This window comes from Epargyreus clarus, unplaced genomic scaffold, assembly GCF_041222505.1.
Source record: "Epargyreus clarus isolate Ecla_fem2 unplaced genomic scaffold, WU_Ecla_fem_2.2 ptg000008l, whole genome shotgun sequence".
Taxonomy (NCBI): domain Eukaryota; kingdom Metazoa; phylum Arthropoda; class Insecta; order Lepidoptera; family Hesperiidae; genus Epargyreus; species Epargyreus clarus.
This window is the reverse complement of record NW_027332216.1, coordinates 13,895,746-13,914,106: the sequence shown is the minus strand read 5'-3', so window position 1 is coordinate 13,914,106 and position 18,361 is coordinate 13,895,746. Positions and strand designations below refer to the sequence as shown.

Genomic DNA, 18,361 nt, shown 5'->3' with positions numbered 1-18,361 from the left:
ATATTTCAATATGTTTATTTATTAAATAAATTAGATTATCAATCTACAACGAATATTTTTGATTTTTTTGGTGATGGTTCACTTTCATCATCAGCTGGTGCACGCTTTCTTGTATCAAAAGTACAGTATCTTCGAATACACATTTTCAACTTAAAATCAGGATCATTAATCAGGTACATATTTGGACCAGCCTTAATGTACACAATAGTGGTATATGCAGTATAATGGTAGTCTTCTTCCAGGTAACCTTCTGTTAATAAATATGCAATTACATCTTCAGCTAAGCTTCTGGAAATTCGGGGCTCTAAGCCTTTGTGGCGCAGGGGTACAGAACCCTTAAGAAACCATGCATCAAGCAATTTTTGTGCAGTTAATTTGACATCCTGCTTATTGGCATTTGAAAAAATGCTGGCCAGTGTTTTACAATGTAGCTCAAGATCCAATTCTTGGGCAGGAGTTTGCGAGTTACAACAAATATCACACATTTCATCACAATCAGTGTCACCCCAATTTTCATCGAAATATTCAGCTAGTAACTGCCTCCTGCACCGATTTCCACTGATACAGTACTTTATCATTCCATACAGTTGGTCTTTATTTTCAATAGAGGGCATCACCATACTACTGATTTTAAAAATATCCTGCATTCTATATAACATCACACATTCTGCTCTAAGACCATCCCTTCCTGCTCTCCCACTTTCTTGATAATAGTTCTCCATAGTTTTACTTATAGTGTGATGTATTACAAATCTTACATTTGGCTTATCAATTCCCATACCAAAAGCAAGTGTGGCTACAATAGCTTGATAATAGCCCTCGTGCCACTTTGTATGCATTTTTGACTTCATATCTGCTTCCATTTCAGCATGATAACATCCTACTTTTAAACCTCTTTTACGCAATCCCTCTGTAATATCTTGAGAATCTTTGATACTGTAAGTGTATATTATACCACTTTCATTCTTATATCTATGCTTCAGTAAGGATTCTAGAATATTTAAACATTCATCTTTTGATGATGGTTTTTCAAGTATTTGGTAAAACAAATTTGGTCTATTAAATGTCGACTTAATCAGTAAGCAGCCAGAGATGTTGAGTATCTTTTGTACATCTGTTAAAACATGAGAAGTTGCTGTCGCTGTTAGACCCAGAATTGGTACATTTGGGAATGTTTTTCTAAGTATTCCTAAATGTTTATAATCTGGTCTGAAATCATGTCCCCACTGGGAGCAGCAGTGAACCTCGTCTATCGCAATTCTCTGCAGCCTACCTTGTTCATAGCATTTCTGCAAGTTTGCCATAAATCTTTTACTTTTGGCGAGTCTTTCAGGTGTTACATAAAGTAACTTTATTGGTGCATTTGTGTCTTTCAAAGCATTTAATGCTATATTTGCGTCTTTGGAGCCACTGCTTATGAGCATTGCTGGTATATTCTTTTCAGTCAAAGATCTAACTTGGTCCTCCATAAGGGATACAAGGGGAGATATTACAACAGTGAGTCCAGGTTTCACCAGTGCTGGTAGTTGGAAGCATAAACTTTTTCCCGCTCCTGTAGGCATCACCACCAAAGCATCTTCTCCCGACAGAGTGCAGTTAATAACACTCAGTTGCCTCGGTCTGAAAGATTTAATTTTAAAAACATCCTTCAGTTTTTTTTTTACTTCCTCATACCAGTCATAACTAATTCCGGACCAATCTTTCTGAGATAAAGCGTCAGATTTTATTTTATCAATGCATTTTATTATTAAATCCCTCTTCATGTGTAACTCTCGCTGACGGGATTTCCATTTTGTGAGTTCTGCATCAACTTCACCCAGTTGTTTTTCTACATTTGCTATCTCTTGTTCGAGTTCGTCAATGGTTTTCATTTTATTTAAAACGCAGGGGTCGGGTGGACCTTATATTATCCTGCTACAAAAAAATATGTATCTCGATAACTGCACCTTCTGTCTAGTCCAAAAGTAGTTTATCCTTCAAGCTAAATCAACCGGACAGTCACAACATTTTATTGTAATCGGTTGACCGGCAGCGAATATTTTTTTAGTATAAAGCTTTAGTTATATTATAATAGCGCCTACTTGTTATCACTTATCAAGTTATCACCAGTGAGTCAGTGACATTGACTAATACATAGATTATACATGGTCCTAGGAGACTAAAAATTTAATGAGATTAATGTTGCCAACCATTCCGAACTAAAAAGCATCAAATTAATCGTCCTTAATATACCAGTAAGCTCTTAAAACGTGTATTTGTTGGCGAAAAAAAATCGTCTACACATTATGTATTGACGATATCACAAAACAGTAATATGTGGAATTAACACACTGGTATTATTAGTCCGCGTAAAACTGCTAGTCCGCTCTGAATATAGAATTGAATCGCGTCGCTATAGTAGATTGTCACACATGCTCACAACAACTTCAGAGCGGACTATCAGTTTGGCGCGCACTATACTGGACACTGGTAAAAGTGGTAGACACACGCGTAGATTTTAATATACGTCTTATATCTTATTCGCACTAAACGTATTTTAAAGATAAAATTGCAGAAAAAGTAAAAAAATAATAATCGGCTTTGTAAACCTCCTTGTGGTTCCAAAGGCACCACCGACGCACCTATTTCTGCCTCGAGGGAGACATATTTTCCGAGGCATTCCAGCTCACGTGGTAGTGGTGCTTTGGTGCTGCCAAAGTTGAACCACACAGGTGCTATCTTAAAACTATTAATAAACTCATAAATTTATTAAACTCATCGTATATATCTGCTTGACTAGGAATCGTATCTAGTCCAATTCAGTAAAGTCATATAAATGAAGCAAATAGCTTATATCTACAAACTAATGTAATACGGATGTCTCTAAGCATAAGACGGTTACTTACACAAATACACATTATCATATCATTGACCAGTAAATAAGGAAATTATCCATTAGTAACAAGTGGTAACGAAACACCGACCTCTTGCATGCTCTATATTGAATTTAACCATGTTGAACGTATCATTTCTTCTCTTGCTTATGTAAGTGTATATTGAACCATAATTATAAATGATTATTATGTTATCTTATTCGACCTACTTTATCTGTAGTAATTGTATCTTTCTTTTGTATTTTTTTTACTTTAGAATTTTTCCGATTGATGGTAAAGAGAGTATAGCGGTCCTTATACTGGCAAGAGGAGGTTCAAAAGGTATTCGATTAAAAAATCTGCAAAAAGTGGGTGATGCAAGTTTGATTGCACGTGCTATTTGCACAGCGAAAGAAGCTGGATTTTATGATGTTACAGTTTCTACCGATCATCCTTTAATAGCCCTGGAGTCTATAAAACGTAAGTAAAGTAAACGTAGTGAATTCTGTTGTTTTAATTTGAACACATATATTATGTACATTTAAACCTTTAATAACTACAACCCTCGTGAGGCCCAGGTGTTGTAGAATAGGGCCTATCCCTCTCTTCCCGTGGGTGCCGTAATAGGCGGCTAAGAGAACCAAAAGTATGGTAGTCCATCCATGCGCAATATATATCTATTTTACTTTATTGTATTTATTTTATTAATTAATTAATTTATTTGTTACTTATATGGGTAAAATGCATGGATTGAAACATGTCCCATCGTATCTCTATTAAATCGCGGTACGACAATACACGGTCTCTTAATGTATGATCGTGCGTGGTAGGTATTACCTGTCGCCTTTATCATCTTAATCATTAGTAATAGTCCGCGTAAAACTGCTAATCCGCTCTGAAATTGTATGAAAATAGGTATTGTCATACAAATTCAGTCCGCTTTGAACTTCAGAGCGGACTGACTGACTGACTGACTAGCAGTTTGACGGGGCTGTACTTATATATAGATATTATTTTTATACCTTATACATGTTGGGAAGACCTGCGACATAGGACTGTATACAATGGCGGTCCTATGTCGCTCCCGGTTGACCCATATGTGAAATAAAATTTTCAAATATAATTACGTGAACGCACTCGTGCGATGTAATTAGAATTCCCTTCAGTGAACCCAATTCGTTCTAAAAAACCTTTAATAACGCATAGATGGCGCTGCTGTTTTTCGGCGTAGTCAGATCACGGCCACAGATTGGGCTCCTTCGATATGGGGTGTTTCTGAATTTGTGAACAGTAGAAAAGATATCCAAAAATTAATTCTAATACAAGTCACATCACCATTTATTAGAGCTGATCATTTGCATAAAGCTATAAGGCGATTGGAAGAGCCTTTAGCAAAAGATTGCGTTTTTTCAGTTACTCGGTAAGTAAATTTTGATTATTTTAAATGTATTTACATATGTATAAACTGATTTGAATAATTTTATATAATCTTCTAGTAGCTACAAATTACGATGGCGTTTTGAAAATGGAAGCCTTCTTGCCGCGAATTTCTTAAGTGGTCAACGGCCAAGAAGACAGGATTGGGACGGAGAACTTTTAGAAACTGGGGCATTTTATATAACGAGGACGGCTCTCATACAAGACGGTAAACTGCAAAATAATAAGTGAGTAATAAACAATAATAAAAAACAATAAATGTATGTAATAATCAGGTATACTTTAAAGGCCTGGCCAAACAGAACGCGTACTTTACCGCTGCGTACGGCGTAATTTACGCCGCGAATGCTAAATGTGTAAAAACTCGAGCGTCATTGGTACCTATATGATTGTATAGATTAGACATTAGAATGAAGAAAAGGTTATATGATATTTTTCGATTCAGCGGGGAAATTTCTTATTCTGATGATTTGAAAAAAATATAGTATGAGAACGTATGAATGTATTTTCCTAAAAATAAGCCTTTTCCTTCAGATTGTAATGCATCATTAGTTCCCAGGGATTCATGCTTATAAGTGATACTATCAGTCCCAACTATACGAATAAATACGAAGAAAAGTAAAGTGATTCTCACAATTTAATCTGTGGTGTAAAATGAATAAATATAGTACTTTTTTATCTATGCTTGTCATTGTCAATTCAAAAAACTTTTTGTGCGATGTTTCAAATCAATTCCGGTTTCCGAACGTGGCAAACTTTTACGTGAAGTATGGGAATTGAAAAGAATTTGTGTTTACGTGTTTGGTATGTTTCGTAATAAGGAGTTTGCGTATGCTTTTTTATTAACCGAATGTTCCAGTTGCACTGTATGGGAAGTGTCGACTGCAGAGAGCTTGGAAATCGACACTTATTACGACCTCGAAATGGCTAATGTTTTACTTAAATATAACTTAGTTTAAAAGTTTTGTTTTTGTATCGACATTATTCGATGAATAATACTTCTATACGGTGAGTTAATATAAATGATGTTGTTAATTCTTAAATATAGCTTTTTCATTGAAAATAATATTTCTCTTAAGATTTTATTTATTTGCTCTAAGTAAGTAGAAAGTTACTTACGAAGTTTCTATTACTTTTTATAGTAACAATACATTAATTTGTACTCACTAAAACACATGTAAATTTAATGCCGTAGGTAATTTAATATCAGGTTTGTAAAATTTAGGTACACAATATTTTTTATAATATATTAAATGAGTTTCCGCCTAAAAAATTTCTGACACGTTTTGCATTCGAACTCTTTAATAATCTACTAAAAGCGCTTGAAAACTGTTGATGCATTGACAACTCTTTAAGTGTTAACTTAATCAGGAAACTTTATAAGGAATGTTTTCTTATCACAGCTATTAAAAATGACAACGAACATAGAAGTAACATTTGAGGATCTGGAGGCCACTGATGTTATAAGCGTGGAGCTGGTGCCCGAGCGTAAGGGCCTGATACTGAAGCACTGTGAATATTATGTAAGCTCCCGGAGACATGGCACCACCGTCACCAGGAGATACAATGAGTTTGTGCAGCTCCATGACATTTTGTACGCCAAGTACCCTTACCGGTAAAGATTTATCATGTATTTTTTATTTAATTGGATTGATTATTGTTGTAAAGCATTCAGTTAAGTTAAGATCTGGACACTTAAATGAGGAAAATCAAATTTTCTGTATTTTCTCAAATTCCTTATATACCTAATTATGGTGGGACTTTTCCCTTTTAAATAAATCAATATTCTTTATGCTATAACTCCAATTTCTTGCTGTTTGCCTCATACTATTTTAATAAAGTTGTAGCAGTGTAGTTTCTTATAAATAATTGAGTCTCCTGTATTTATGTTATCTATTTTGTTTCTCCTAATATCTTCGAAATAAAGATTCAAATTATGGATATTAATTATATTTTTACAGAGTTTTCATATAAAATGAATTCATTTGTGATTTAATTATATGACAATGTAAATTGTGTTGTTGTAATATAAATAACATCTCTTATCACAACATGTAATAAAATAATGTTTTCATATTCACATGTACATATTAATTGCGGTGTAAATGTATCCGGCCATTTGTACATAACAGCAGATAAGTTTGATAAGCAGAATCTACATTGTGATCATTCAATATTTAGGTATATAATAAATTTACATTTCAGGTTATTCCAATGTTATGGCAGAAAAAAATCCCTATTTCAAACCTGCTTCAAAATTGTTCATCCTATTTTGATCGCCTAACTTGTAATATAAATAGACCTACGATTAAGTTAGACCTACTATTAGGTCTATGCTATTTTTAGCTGCTATCTACGGTCCAAAATAAGATTGACAAGCGACCTAACTCAGTTCACCACACTGTTTTGATAGCTAACTGCACCATGGAGTATATTTTTTTAAAATACTGAAGTAACATGATTTTCCATTTTGCTAAGATATGCAACTGCTGCACATGAACATCATAGTATCTTAAGATTGCCACAGATGAACATATAAGCATATCTGCTTTGCTGCATCCTTCAAATTGAATCCAAAAACAAATCAGTCTGTTGATAACATAATTGATTGATGATTTTAATGGTGATAGAACCCTTTGTGGTTCGACTCCGGCGGCACCACCGCCACACCTATTTCTACCTAATAACAGCAGTGTTAAGCGCTGCTGTGTTCCGGTTTGAAGGGTGTGGTAAGGGAGACAGACTTTTCCGAGGCGTTCCAGCTTAGTCCTCAGGGGTAGCGGCGCATCTGTGGCCGACCTCAGGTAGGAATATTTAATCCTATCTGGGGTTGATTACAGATGTCCATGGGCGGCAGTATCCACTTACCATCAGGTGGACTGCATGCTCGTCTGCTACTCTTATATTATAAAAAAAAAAAAAAAAAAAACTGTATTGCACTATCAAGATTCATTGAATATGGCATATTTAAAACTTCAATAATTTCCAGTGCTGTTTGCCGTTTGCCCCCTAAACGTGTGGTGGTCGGCGGAGGCAGCCCGCTGTTCCTGCAGCGGCGCCGCGCCGCGCTGCAGCGCTGGCTGACGCTGGTGGCGCGACACCCGGTGCTGGCTCACGACGCGGACCTCAGGATGTTCCTGTGTGAAACCTCACTTCGCCTGGACAAGCCTAAACATGACGAATTTGTGCTCGCTGGAACTCAGGAGGATAATCCTGTGAGTTTCTATTAAATAAGATAAAACACCATATTTTCATGATGTATTTGTTAAGGGGCTCAAAAACAGTGGTGTAGCATGGTTTCGAAATATGTTGTTGATACAGAAAAAAGGACCACCTATTTGAAGAACTGCTATTCCTTTTGAAACTTGCTTGTTTGGAAATCGAACCAGACTCTTTTGGGTTCGACTATAGTAGAGTATAAGGTAATAAAGAGGTAAATTGAAATATTTTTTCAGCGAGGCATGACTACAGACGAGATGCAGGCATCGTTCGAATCGGAGCAAGAGCAGCTGAGACTGGTGCAGTTGGGGCTGGGCAGACTTTTCAAGATATTCGAAAGAGGTACCTTAATAAGGCTTATTGTATGCTTCAAGTTAGGAACCGTTGATAGATAGGGCCAGTATGGCCGGCCTATGTCTCACGTGAAACAGTTCTGTTTCCATGGAAGGATTTGAACCGGCTGACGTATATATGAGGTAAACATCTTAGTCCTTAGGAGTGGTAGTGCATTTGTGAACCAGTTCAGGTAGAATCTGTTCCATATGGAGTTAAGTCACTGACGTCCATGGGCGCGACCATGTGACTAATTTTCTACTTGAATCTTACAAAGTTATATATTGGGATGTGTTATGAAAGTATTCATAGTAAAATACTAAGTATTAAATTATAGTAACAATGTGTTTTTCTTCATGTATACTCTAAGATCGATATGAATATTTCACATTTATGTAAATACTAACACTGCGCTTAGTTAACTAAATTACACAGTACTATTTTATTATATATTGTTGAAAATATAATTGTAGTGGGTATAATCTATTATTATTACTATTCCATTCCAACCCGAGGCATCAACTGAATCAGCGCAACGGCCGTACCACCATTAAGCTACTTGCGTGCATTTAGGACGGAATTAAAATAACTCTGTCTTCCTACGTAGAAACTGACTCCCCAATCGTCTATGTGACTATCGTATGTTTGCGCAAGTGGTACGAATACATAATTAAGTAGTACAGTGCTGCTGTGCTGTGTTTTGCTTTGATGGGTATGGGAAAGGAGACATACTTATCTGAGGCGTTTCAACTTAGTCCTTAGGCACGCTCCTCTGATTTTTCAAAGGTATGTGCGTATCCGAAAAAACAATTAATGATCACTTGCTTAAACAGGTGAAAGAAAACTTCATGAGGAAAGCTGTATATCTGAGAAATCTTTAAAATAAGATTTTCAGAGGTATGTAAAGTCTACCAATTCGCACTTGATCAGCACGGTGGACTATGGCCTAATCCTTCTCATTCTGAGAGGAACCGCGTGACCGGCAGTGGGACTGTGGGGTTGATGATAATGATGATGGCATGGTTAATACGCCCATATCTCGTGCACTCTCTAATTTGACAAGTCTTCTTGACGCATATGCCGACTTTCATTTATTTGCTAATAGATGATAGGAAGTTTTAAGTTAATCCCTTAAGTTTACCGATCATTTCTTACCTCCTACATTCTCAGTTGCTTTTCTATATAATATTTAATTTCTTATTGACATCGATTATTCAATTATTATATTATTCATTCCTAATTCTTAAATGTTAGAATTATACTTTTAGCTGTTATATAAATATTTTATTCTATTTTATAAATAATTCCTCACAAACACCTACCAAATATACGTAGTACAAATACAATGTAAGTGATTAATGTATCATTCCAATTAACAATAAATCTATACATTTAAATGAAATTAGAGTGTTTGTTTTTAATATCGAAATAACCACTTTTAATTACATGCATGTGAATGTACACAGGGTACATTCACCAAAATAACATTTTTCACAATTTTTGTCTGTCTTTTATTCTGGCTAATCTCTGAAATGACTGGACCGATTTTGACGGGACTTTTATTGGCAGGTAGCTGATGTAATAAGGAGTAACTTGGGCTAGTTATATGTTACAACTAGCTGTGCCCCTGTTTCTTTTTAAGCGTGGGGCACAGCTAGTAAATGAATAAATGTGGTGTTTGCAGCGGAGGCGCGGTGCGCGGCGGAGCGGCTGGACGTGCGCGAGCTGGGCGCGGCGCTGGCGGCGCTGGCCGCGCCCGCGCCCGCCGCGCCGCCGCGCTGGGCCGCCGCGCGCGCCGCCATGCGACACGCCGCGCAGTACGTACATACTATATTTTTTTTTATATATTATATAGGACTCTTTTTTATATAGGAGTAGCAGAAGAGCATGCAGTTCACCTGATGGTAAGTGGCTATTGCCGCCCATGGACATCTGTGATCAACCCCAGATAGGATTAGATATTCTTACCTGAGGTCGGCCACAGATGCGCCGCTACCCCTAAGGACTAAGCTGGAACGCCTCGGAAAAGTATGTCTCCCTTACTACTAATAGGTCAACACTTTTGTTTAAATTTTGGACACCTAATTATGAATCGGACTATAAATAAGTAAATAAATTGTACGTGCAGGTTAGCGCAGGAGACGAGCGAGTCGCCGGGCGTGGAGCCTGAGTACACTGAGGAGGGTGCTGGCGGCATAATGCTGCTAGCGCTGGACGCGTTGGCGGCGCACCGCGAGCTGTGCGCGCGCCTCACGCGCGGCCTGCACGCCGAGCGCGCCGCCGCCGCCGCCGCCGCGCCGCACACCGCCGCCTCGCACCGCCTGCGCGCGCGGCACCGGTACGCGCTCGCCGCCGCCGTTGAGGTAAATTTGCGGAAGTAACATAAGCTACATTACTACCCTTTTCGGTTTACTATTTTGAAGCGTTCAAATTTTCATTTTTATAATTATTACTACTTTTAACATGTAATTATGCAATTAAATTTATTATTATAATCGGCTTCAAAACTCTTTGTGGCACCCCGCTATTCCTAATTTCATCCAATATAAATTCCATTTGTTAATTTGTGATTGTTTGTGTATGCGTGTGGCAGGAGGCGCGCGTGGCTCGTGCGTACGCGCTGTGCGCGCTGGAGGCGCTGCCGGAGCTGCTGCGTGCGCACGGGGCGGGACGCGCGCGCGCCGCCTCGCTGTGGGCCGCGCTGCACGCCGCGCTGCAGCACGACGCGCGCGGTACGCGCTAGGCCGCACGCCGCGCTGCAGCACGACGCGCGCGGCACGCGCTAGGCCGCACGCCGCGCTGCAGCACGACGCGCGCGGCACGCGTTAGGCCGCACGCCGCGCTGCAGCACGACGCGCGCGGCACGCGCTAGGCCGCACGCCGCGCTGCAGCACGACGCGCGCGGCACGCGCTAGGCCGCACGCCGCGCTGCAGCACGACGCGCGCGGCACGCGCTAGGCCGCACGCCGCGCTGCAGCACGACGCGCGCGGCACGCGCTAGGCCGCACGCCGCGCTGCAGCACGACGCGCGCGGCACGCGCTAGGCCGCACGCCGCGCTGCAGCACGACGCGCGCGGCACGCGCTAGGCCGCACGCCGCGCTGCAGCACGACACGCGCGGCACGATACGCGCACGACTAACTAGCGCACTTGCACGGAACACCAGTGGGTGTGTTAGTATTCGGCTACACCGGCTATTGTCTTCCACACTACGCACATTACATTTAACAATTTGATTAAAGATGGCGCCAAATGTGAGCCAAAAATTGGGCGTTTCGACATTTGACAATTTCGTCTTACTAGACATTGTATTTCCATCTTTGGTAACATGGGGGTAGTTATTAATGATAGGTGAAAGTGACGCTATCGACATTGAAATCGTTTCTATATACGAAAGCTCCGAAGTAAGTACCCTGGCCAAAATGTACCTCTCAGTTGAATAAAAGTATTTATTTTAATTATGATCCATAACAAAATGCTTAATGATCTGGTTTACTTCTCGAATGTCATTTTAAATGGAAAATTTGTTTTGGGTTCATTAAAAAGTAATCTAGAATTACCTTAATCACAAATTTGAAAATGTTTCCCATTTTAATTGTAAAAAATTTGAAGCAATGATTTTACTATATTTTTATAAGTATCATCAATACAATTTTACTAAATCAAGTTAGGCCTTTTAGTCTCGAATTGTTATAAATATTATAAACATATACTTTAATCCTCGAATGTTTACTCCTAAATATAAGCTCAATTTAAGTGCAACTATGTTATTCCAAATTAAATGCAACTATATTGTTTTATTGCTTTTTTTCTCTTTTGCTGTGGAAAAGGGTTATGTTTTAAGCCTATTTTTGTATGTTTGTTATATTTTTTATATTTATCTTATCATCGTAACCGCTAGACTGTTTTCTAAAATTAAGGTATTGTTAGATTTGTCTGAAGGTTCCATGTGTTCTTTTTGTGTTCTTTAACTTTTCTTAGATCATGAATTCATCACCAACCCATTACTGTCCCACTGCTGGGCACGGGTCTTCTCTCAGAATGAGAAAGGATTAGGCCATAGTCCATCGCTCTGGCCAAGCGCTTATTGGTAGACTTCACATACCTTATCTTTTTTTATAAATTTCTCAGGTATGCCGGTTTTCTCACAATGTTTTCCTTTACCATTTTCTTAGAGAGATGTCAAAAAATATGGCAGCTGTTTGAAGTGAAAACAATATATTTTTTAACTGCGAATTTGTAACAAATTAAGGGAATTTTGCTTTTTAACTTAGTTTCATTTTTAATAGTAGTAAGTGTATAATGGTATATTCGTCGATATTCGTCGTTACTAAATATGCTTTAAAGTTTTATATTAGAAGGATATGAAAATTTTGGAAAATATTATACTTTTTTGAATATTTTTACATATAAGGCCATTTATTACATTCATAGGATATGGCTATCGTATGAATTAAAATGTAGCGTTAAGAGTAGAATTGCCTCACTATAAAAAAACTCACATTTGAAAAATTCGGGTGGGGTTTTCCCAGTTATAATATGTTGATATATATTTTCCAATATTTTATTAAATATACATATTATTTTATTATATATGATTATTATTAGTGTTAATATTCTGTACATGCATGTTCCTGATAGGACATACATTGTGTAAGCTTGTGTAGAGAACATCTATTGTAACAAAATGTGCTCTTAGGAAGGTACTGTGACTTATGATTGCAAAATCATCTGTCTCCAATATTCATTATGAATGCGTTGGACCGTCCGTAGTCTACATAGCTATATAGATTTCCTGGACACTTTCTAGCCAGTTTATTTAAGTAAAAGCTCAAGTAAGAAGTGTTTCAAACTTTCAAAGCAGTCTGTAGCCGAAATGACATGTTCCATGGCTGCATGTATGGGTTACATTTTATTCATATACTTATATTCGTTAAATTATTATGTTTAGTAGAATTTGTTTTACAGTTATATTAACCCTGGTGGCTGGTACAAGTATGATATCACCAAACATAACATTCTGTGATATATTCGAATGTTTTAAACTAGTGTAATAATGTATCGAATATTGCAATATTAGCTTTATAGTAAGTTTGACTTAATCTTATCTGTATATTCTGTTTTATTAAAAGTTATATACATAATAAACGTTTTGTAACTGGGTTTTTGTTTCATTTCATTGCATAGGTTTAGAAGACAACGTCTGAAATATATTTATCAATTGTTATAATACTATAATCTACAGTTGTAAAGAAAAGTCCATAAAGGTTTTTCAAAATATTATTATGAGATTATTAGAGAATGGTACTTATTTTTAAATTAAAGACAGATACTTAGTTTATTTGTATAGATTACACATATCATCGTCATTCCTAGAGGGATAACGTAATTGTTTACGTTTAGCATTACTAAGTGGGTTACGCCATCCTATTATTATACTCTGAAATCTACTATTGTTTCGATACAATCCCTAGGCGACCATTCGGTAATCTTCTCAGTACTAACTGTAGTGGCAATGGAGATACTTATTTTTCTAGTTTGGATTCCAACCGTCGTTCTTGCAATGTTAAAGGACTTTGAGCATGTTGAGGACTTCATAAATCAAAGGCGTTATTTCGTAAAGAAGAAGTACAGACCGAACTATCACATCACGGCGCCTGAGGGGTGGCTCAGTAATCCAACAGGATTCGTATACTTCAAGAAGCAATACCACGTTTTCTACCAGTATCACCCCAATAGAGGAGCTTGGGGTCACATGCATTGGGGCCATTCCGCCAGCAAAAACTTAATTGACTGGACGCACTATCCCCCAGCGTTGATCCCCAAAGAATATTATGACAAACACGGTTGCTTTGCTGGCTCGGCTCAAGTTCACGACAACTATCTTTATTTGTTCTACACGGGTAGTCTTGTATTTTCCAACCGTACTTTCGAAACACAAAGTGTCGCTTTGAGTGTTGATGGTATCTTGTACCAAAAGTATTTATACAATCCAGTTATAAGGGAATCTCCGCACGGCGTTGAAGAGTTTAGGAATCCCAAAGTGTGGAAATTCCGACAGACGTGGTACATGATAATCGGCACCACTTCGAGAGAAAGGAATGGCCAGCTTTTGCTTTATTCGTCACAGGATTTGGTTAATTGGAAATTTTACAGAGTATTGGCCGAGTCGTACGGTGATATGGGCTACGTTTGGGAAAGTCCTGACATATTTGAGATCGAGGACCAATACGTTTTAATAATCTCTGCGCAAGGTATCCAGTCGGAAGGTCACAGGTTCAGAAACTTATACCAGACGGGCTATGTCGTAGGTAGTTTCAACTACTTACATGGACAGTTCGATGACTTGGAAGTTTCTACAGCAACGTTCAACGAACTCGACTATGGGCATGATTTTTACGCCGCGAAAACAATGTTAGCGCCAGACGGCAGGATATTGCTAGTTGCGTGGCTAGGGATGTGGGAGAGCGATTTTTTGGAGGCTCAATCTGGTTGGGCGGGAATGCTGACGTTAATCAGAGAAGTAAGGATGAATAAACAAGGTCGAATCACGATGACTCCGGTTAGAGAGACTGCCCAACTCCGAACGGAAATATTGGAGGAGGCATGGTACAGTCCCGGGGAAGCGTTTCTAGCCGGTGCGAAATTCTTTGAGATGTTAGTAAACACGAGTGCAGTGTTTTCAGATGTTATTATTTTGTTGGAGTGGTCTGGGGGTCGATATACGATAGCATATTCCTCTGAAGCTGGACAGATTACGGTGGATCGTGGAGGCGAGGATGGGATACGAAGAGCGGATTGGTCGCCCAATCACCACGTATATTTCCACATTTTTGTGGATTCCAGTTCCATAGAAGTGTTTTGCGGCGAAGGCGAGGTGGTTTTTTCGAGCCGTATTTACCCTAAAAGCATTAAGGTGAAGATAGAAGGTAAATCACAAGTTCACATAGCGCAATACAGTTTGAAACGAAGTATCGGATTTGATAAAAATCTAGTAAAGTATTTAAAAAGTCATGTTATAAAAAGTCTTAATTAGTGGCCTCCAAAGTTATTATTATTTTACATTATTAAATTAAATGTATTTTATATAAATAGTCTTTGTTTTCTCCAAAACGAATTATCAAAATGATATACTCGTATCTGCATAGGTAATAGGTACCTATGTGGTAGGTATAACTTTTTTGTTAATAGTATTTGTTAATAGTAGTTTTTGTTAATTAGCAAATTTAAATTCCTTGGTCTGTATATTGAAGGTGGTAGAACCTTTTGTGGTACGACTCCGGCGGCACCACCGCCACACCTATTTCTACCTAATAACAGCTGTGTTAGGCGCTGCTGTGTTCCGTTTTGAAGGGTGTGGTAAAGGAGACAGACTTGTCCGAGGCGGTCCAGCTTAGTCCTCAGGGGTAGCGGCGCATCTATGGTCGACCTCAGGTAGGAATATCTAATCCTATCTGGGGTTGATTACAGATGTCCATGGGCGGCAGTAGCCACTTACCATCAGGTGGACTGCATGCTCGTCTGCTACTCCTATATTATAAAAAAATATATATATTGTTTAAATTAAGTACATTATATAAGGATAAGGTATATATTCAAACGGCAATTAATAAAAATCCCGTATTAACTGTTACAAGAAGTTGCAACTTTATCACGTTCTAAGTAATTTCTCAATGGAAATAGGAAAAACTACAAACTGTGGTTTTTTAAGTCAAGTAAATAAAATAACCCTTTATAAATATGCGGTTTATGCACGGACGGGGAACATTAGAACAGGAAAATATGACGAATGTGATATTTATACATAGGTAAGTAATAAAGTATCAGAAAAAATATAGGGTTTGCAAAATTTTGCAGGATTTGCGTTATTGACCTCGTTGTGAGCTCGCGAAGAAACTTAATGTAAGGTAACATAAAGTTGTAAAATATTTTGTAAACGCATCAGTCAAGTTTGATTTTTGGTTTAATTGATATTTGATAGACAATAAGCGATATGTAGTTACATAAAAATAAATATAGCAGAATACAAAAAATCCTCTTTTTCGGAGTCAGTTAAAAATAATAATTTGAAGATCACAAGTTCTTACCCATATATTTCAAAATTAATCTAGTAGATAATAATTTTCTTAAAACTGGGTTTAGTTTATATCAACATTTTTTTATTTCTTTTTTTATAATATTTATATAGCAAAGAAGAGAAAGAGTAGTTGGTAAATGGCTTCTGCCGCGCATGGATATCTGAAATCGACCTCCGTTAAGATTAAATTCTTACCTATCGGCGAAAGATGCATTGCTAATCCTGAAGATTAAGTTGGCAAGCCTCGGATAAGTATATCTCCCTTATCATACCCTTCCAATAAGAATACAGAAACTTATAACATTGCTGTTGTTATTAGGCAGATAGTTGTGGCGGTGGTGCCGCCGGAATGCAACCACAGAGGGATCTACTTACTGTATAATTATTTTCCAGAATTTGATCTTTATATCTATAAGCATTTTCACAATTACCGACGTATTCTAAAGGGAAAATGTAAACAATTTCACAATAAACTAATTGGTTTTGTTTTTTTTTTAAACTTGTATAGATTTTTTTTATAACACTGTTTGACAGCCCTAACGTGGTCCTATATAACTTTCTCAAGGAAATATCTCCTGGGAATCCCAGTAGGTACATATCGGCTGGTATAGGAAAACCCACAATTCCAGAGAAGATGATTATATTTGCGATAAAATTGTTTGGACACAGTTATGTAGAGCACAGCAATGCGTTTGAGTTATGTGGAAATAATAGATAAGTACCTATATGTTTTTTACCAACCACCGATACATATAAATGATTGTTAATCGTCTGTGTAGTTTTAAATTCCTATTTTCTATGTTCATATGTTTTTTTTATTTGAAATTACGAATGAACATGCAGGTGATGTGATGGTTAAGTTAGTGCCGCCTGTAATAGATAGAATTGGAATCATACTCGAGGTTCTAAATGTGTGTAAAAATTCTATCCTTAAGGGATATCACAACGCAATATGTAAGTACCTGTCATATGATAGGTATCTATAATTGATATATTTATTTTGCTGTTTTTAGTATCATATTAAATTTACATGACTTAGGTGAATCATTGCCATGACACATAGGCAATGATTCACCAAGTTTTTATTTTTTACACTATTAGGTATATTCGTAAATGTAAATACAGATGGAGCTGCGAACAGCAGCTGAACTCGCACATTTTTAGTATTTGGTTTGATAGCAGCCACCATTCTGTGAAAAATTTATGTTTCTATCTATTAGGGTTCCAAAGACGACAGCAGGCTTAGTAATAGGGTTCCGTTTTTACTCTTTGGGTAGGTACGGATCCCTAATAAACGCAGTTATTACTTAAAGCAAAGAGAAACAATATTTCATTAGAACTATAGCAGGAAATGTTTGGGTGTTGTATACCTAAAATATAAGAAGTCAGTAGGTCTGTTCTTTCTTTTACATTCTGGCGGATATGGACGCACGGGTCTTTCATAAGATCCGCGTCCTCCGCCAGAGAGTAAGAGGCGACTAAAAGGGGCTTTCGGGGTTGCGGGTGGTAAGAGTCCCACTCTTCTCGAACGAGCCACCACCACCATCCACCGTTCTCGAGCTCGAACCGTCCGGCCAACGAACCCGGGAAGGACGGCGGTATGTGTGGTCGCATACCGTCGTGTACATCGGACGGTGGGGTGATTCAATCTCACTTGGGCGGAGCCCGACGGGGCAGTGCGCTGAGAGGACTCCGGTTGCGTTCCTTTGGAGATCCCGGAGTCCTCTACGCAGCGCTGAGGACGGCCACCGGGAGGGTTTTAGTGTGGTAAAAATCCCACATAACCCCGTGTCGCTCCCACCGCACCGGGTACCTTTTGAAGGTTTCCCCCTCGAGAAGAAAAAAAAAAGGTCTGTTATTTCTTTTAGAACTTTTATTTGGAAAGGGCAAAGGTGCTTTGACTTCTGACTTGGCTAAAGATAACCTACGTAAGACCATCTTAAAACTTACGCTATATGACGTGTGTGGGCAGTGGCAGTGTGGGCAGTGTAGGTGTTTATTCTATGTTTAATAATTTACAGCATTTCATGACGGAAGAAGGGGTAGACGCCTGAAGTAGGAGCTATTTTTGATGTAACCGTAGGTGTAGGGTAAAACCTCAGAATACCTTGAACACTGTAAAAGGTTGTTACGTATTTGTAACGATTTTTCGCAATGTATATAATATAAATATAGGACTTTATTTCACATCAGGTTTAAACTCAAGGACCTTTTTAATTTTTGATAGAAGTAGCCTATAGATAGGCTATATATAAGCCTATAGTAGGTATAGAAGCGCCTACTTGATAGAAGTAGCACTTCAATACAGTCCATCTGATGTAAAGTTATTATATACTGAGGAGGTAAATCTGTATGCAATACTCTTGATTTTTTTTATAATATAGGAGTAGCAGACGAGTATGCAGTCCACCTGATGGTAAGTGGCTACTGCCGCCCATGGACAT

General features: G+C 38.1%; 4 protein-coding genes across 4 annotated transcripts; 3 read left to right on the top strand and 1 right to left on the bottom strand.

Annotated features, from left to right (window-relative positions):
- Positions 1 to 2,084, bottom strand: LOC140744523 (ATP-dependent DNA helicase Q1). The gene has a single exon (XM_073076150.1). It carries the CDS (start codon positions 1,869 to 1,871, stop codon positions 39 to 41), a length of 1,833 nt encoding a protein of 610 aa, XP_072932251.1. The 5' UTR covers positions 1,872 to 2,084; the 3' UTR covers positions 1 to 38.
- A 908-nt stretch (positions 2,085 to 2,992) lies between these two features.
- Positions 2,993 to 5,095, top strand: Csas (CMP-sialic acid synthase). Its single transcript, XM_073075555.1, has 4 exons — positions 2,993 to 3,024; positions 3,130 to 3,332; positions 4,059 to 4,272; positions 4,349 to 5,095. Exons 1-4 carry the CDS (start codon positions 2,993 to 2,995, stop codon positions 4,518 to 4,520), a joined length of 621 nt encoding a protein of 206 aa, XP_072931656.1. The 3' UTR covers positions 4,521 to 5,095.
- A 62-nt stretch (positions 5,096 to 5,157) lies between these two features.
- Positions 5,158 to 10,599, top strand: LOC140744522 (uncharacterized). The gene is made up of 7 exons (XM_073076149.1): positions 5,158 to 5,297; positions 5,693 to 5,904; positions 7,279 to 7,504; positions 7,745 to 7,850; positions 9,526 to 9,658; positions 9,970 to 10,204; positions 10,435 to 10,599. Exons 2-7 carry the CDS (start codon positions 5,702 to 5,704, stop codon positions 10,582 to 10,584), a joined length of 1,053 nt encoding a protein of 350 aa, XP_072932250.1. The 5' UTR covers positions 5,158 to 5,297; positions 5,693 to 5,701; the 3' UTR covers positions 10,585 to 10,599.
- A 2,730-nt stretch (positions 10,600 to 13,329) lies between these two features.
- Positions 13,330 to 14,932, top strand: LOC140744039 (raffinose invertase). Its single transcript, XM_073075479.1, has one exon. The coding sequence runs from the start codon at positions 13,356 to 13,358 to the stop codon at positions 14,874 to 14,876; it is 1,521 nt and encodes a 506-aa protein (XP_072931580.1). The 5' UTR covers positions 13,330 to 13,355; the 3' UTR covers positions 14,877 to 14,932.
- Positions 14,933 to 18,361: the final 3,429 nt, after the last annotated feature.